We start from the raw sequence: 3,589 nt of genomic DNA on the forward strand, positions 1-3,589 counted from the left end.
GCCTGTGCAGCAAAGCAGAGGCTGTGTCTGGCTGAACACGGGACCATAACCTGGGCAAACATTAGACCCCTTCTAATTAGCCACAGCTTTGCAGCCTGGAGCATCTTGAGGAGGGAGAGAGCAAGGCTCTTCCCAAACGAACCTGGGCACCCCGCATCCCCACCATCAGTGATCGGCAGTTGCAGTGGTTTGAGTTGGATTTATTTGCTGTTGGCACTGCCAGCTTCCCCCAGGAAAGCATGGCGGTATTCATGGATGTGAAACTCGCTGATCAATGCACAACGCAACACACAGCGGTGCCGCTGCTGTCAGGACCCGTCCCTCTCAGCGTGCAGCAGGTCCGCAAAACAGCACCCACAACGGATGGACAAAGGCTGCCAGCGCCCCGGTCCTGGCTGAGGGATGGTGAGTGACAGCCAGGGAAGCACCCAAGAGTCCAAAGAGAGCCACCCCAGCAGGAAACATTCAGGATCCACATCTCGCTTGTGGAGAGCCCTTTCCCCGCTTCGAACCCCAATGTTCCTGTAGCAGCATTTCAGCGGCTCCGTTCAGGACAGGCAGCCATTCCCACAGGAAGCGGGCCAGCGCCCCAACGGAGCCCCACACCTCGTACGCAGTCATTTGCCTTCTAGACACCATCAGCTTGTGACTCTGCCGACCACAAGCCCCGCTAGCATGCCTGGCACAGCTCTGCCGTCTCGGCTCTGAGCTGAGAGAAGCCCAGGTCAGGCTAGCACATTGCACAAGCCCACACGGTTACTGCCTTACATGAGCCCCCACGACGCGCTTCCCACCAGGAGCCTGCTGCAGAGGCTCTCCCCAGTGCCAGCTCCAGCCCCAGCTGGCCTTTGCGGGGGCAGGTAAAGGGCAGACCAGGCAGGTTTTCCCCTGGCTGGGCCCTCGCAGGGCAGAGTGCAAACCCACCCCGCAGTCTCCCGCTCTGTCATTTTGTGGGTGAGTGGTGGGTCAGGATGTGCATTCGTCTCCTTTGGGTCAGAACTGCCATCTACACCAGGTCCAGTCGCAGGACGGTTTGCGGTCACAGAGGGGACTCACTCTGCTCGGCAGATGAACCAGATCTCATTGCGGCGCTGAGGGATGCTGGGATTTTCATAAACAGCCACAATGTAGGTTTCCCGGAGCACAGTGTCTGTGGAGCCCAAGAGCTCCCAGAAGAGGCTGATCTCTCGCAGAATCGTCTCTTCAGTGGTCATCCCATAGAAAACCCTGCAGCCAAGGGAGCAACGTCAGCAACAGAGCCAGCACATTCCCCCTTCCCACAGCCAGGGCTCCCATCCCTCTGCCCAAAGAACCACAGCAGCCATGCAGGGAGTTCATACGCCTCTGCTGAGCTGAGAAAACACCTCTGGTGCTGGGGTCACCTGGTTATAACCCGGAGCGGTGCCCTCTCGGTGATGTGGACTTCGGGGTCCGTGGGAACAGGGGGATTTTGCTGAAACTCTCCCGGGAGATAATAGGCAGTTACGACCTCACGCTCCAGCTCGGTCCCCTCCTTGGTCAGGTGGATTTCGTTGAGCACTGGGACTGTCATGCCCAGATAGCAACCTGGAAGGAGGCAGGAAGGCAGCGGGCAGCGTGAGATGGCCGGATCAGTGGCAGCAGCCCTCCTCCCCACTCCAGGAGAACAGTGGCAGAGCCCTCCCTCTGTGCAGCCTGCCAGCTCCCTCCAGCCCCTGCCTGCACACACCTACAGAGTTCTCCTTGCAGATGTAGCGCATGAGCTTCATGAAGCTCATGGAGATGCTCTGCTCATACATGGGCTCCCCCTTGGTGACACACGCCCACTTCCCAGCTGGGTACCGCCGCTCCTCATAGGCTGCTTCCTCGCACTGAAACAGGCCACAGACAACCCAAGTCAGATTTAAGCACACTGACGACACTGCAGTGCTCAGGTGGCAAAGCCAACATCAACAGGCAGGAACTGGGGAGACAGGACTCTGCCCAAATGAGACCCCCTGCTAGACAGTGGTTGGCAGGGGAGGCCGGAGAAGGCGAGGGGAGCTGGCATCACACGCACCTCAGACAAGGACACTTAACAGCACCGGGCAAAAGTCGGCAAAAGGAAAAGCACAGACAGGGGACAGGGTGCAGGGAGGCTTGGAGGCTCCTGGCACGCACAAGGAATGCAGCACATCCTCAGCAGGGGGCACAGGACTTTCTGCTCCTCTCCAGTCACTGTCCTGCCTACTCACAAGGATGTTCCCGATTCCAGGCACCCAAAGGCCTCCAGTAAGGTTGACGTGATTCTCGGGTACAGTGCCTTTTCCCTGGAGCCCTGCATGCACAGAGGATAACAAGCAAAAAGCCTCCTGCTCTGCAGAAGGGAAAGTCTGGCAGAAGAGCTCTAGCACCCAGAAGAGCTGTGAAGGCTGGAACAAAGCTCCTCTCAGATCCTTCTCCCATACCAAGAAGCGACAGGAAGAAGAAAAGACACGAACCCAGCTGATGCAGAGGGGACAGCTTTGTGGAATGGGTCAGAATCTCTATTTCCAGCACAGATGTTGTGTCTTCTGGACAAACTCAACAAAGAAGGCGGGCAGGGAGGAGCGGGGAAATTGCATCTGAATCTGCTCATGGCATAGTTACAACCACAGGTACCGCATAAAGAGGGGGTGGGAAGTTGTAGCCAGCACCTATCTTCCTGCTCTCAGCTTGTTCTTCAGCCAGATTAAAGCGGTGATGAGACAACCTTGTTCCATAGAGCTCAGGGCACCTGTCCAAACTGCTGTGCTGCACAGCTGTGCTGGCAGCGAGCGAGCCAGGAAGTTGTGACCAGCCTCAACGCTGAGCGCAGCCTCCCTGTGGTTCCACCCAAACCAGGTCTCTGCTCAGAAAGCCAAACCAAAGGCAGAAGGAAGGCACCTGGGCTGCTCGTGGGGTGCCAGGAAGAAGAGTGCCCCAAAACACTGCAGGCCAGCCAGCATTCACCCTTTAGATGGGGCCACGTCTGCTGTTGTCCCACCAAGCAAAGCAGAGCAAGAGGATTTTCCAAGCAAGGAAACCGCCAGTCCCTCTAGACTATTTGCAACTCTTATCTTCCACACCATCTGTGAATAAACATGTCAACCCAGCAAGGCATGGTGCCTGGTCCTTCCACAGCCTGATCCTGGTATTGAGCATCACCATTCTAGAAGATGAGACTTGACCAAGAGAAAGAGTGAAGATGCTTCACGCAGCCCCAGTGGCAACAGGTCCCTGCAATACAAACTGGTGAATTTGGCTGAGTACTAACAGAGCAAGGGTCTGTAGGTGGCATAATAATTCAGTTGCCTCCAAGAGGATGAGGGGTTGTAGCACCGACAGCTCAGGAAGAGCAACCAAATACTACCAACCTGCCTGAGCCTGGGAAACGTGTCCTTTAGGGCCTCAGCTCGAGTCCCCTCAGCACTAACGGTGAGAAGTGGCTCCTTATCCAGCCCCAGAGACAAACTCCAAGAACCCTCCTCAGGCACAGAGGGGATGCTAATGGCAACAAAAGATCTTCAGGCCCCACAAAGTCTTGGGGCCCCACTCCTGCCTGGGACCAGCACAGGCAGAGAAGAGCCCAGACTAAGTGCCTGGGACCCAG

At 56.8% G+C, this 3,589-nt stretch overlaps 1 protein-coding gene across 1 annotated transcript in view; it reads right to left on the reverse strand.

Annotated features, from left to right (window-relative positions):
- Positions 1-1,052: 1,052 nt before the first annotated feature.
- The window catches only part of LOC104295165 (heme-binding protein 1-like), a 3,322-nt gene continuing 785 nt past the window's right edge, over positions 1,053-3,589 (reverse strand). The window contains exons 2-4 of the mRNA XM_009894873.1: positions 1,709-1,850; positions 1,383-1,566; positions 1,053-1,227 (exon numbers count right to left, since the gene is read on the reverse strand). Of these exons, the coding sequence (XP_009893175.1) occupies positions 1,053-1,227; positions 1,383-1,566; positions 1,709-1,850 (501 nt within the window). The remainder of the gene's footprint in view (positions 1,228-1,382; positions 1,567-1,708; positions 1,851-3,589) is intronic.

Source organism: Charadrius vociferus, unplaced genomic scaffold (assembly GCF_000708025.1).
Source record: "Charadrius vociferus isolate BGI_N301 unplaced genomic scaffold, ASM70802v2 scaffold411, whole genome shotgun sequence".
NCBI classification, from domain to species: Eukaryota; Metazoa; Chordata; class Aves; order Charadriiformes; family Charadriidae; genus Charadrius; species Charadrius vociferus.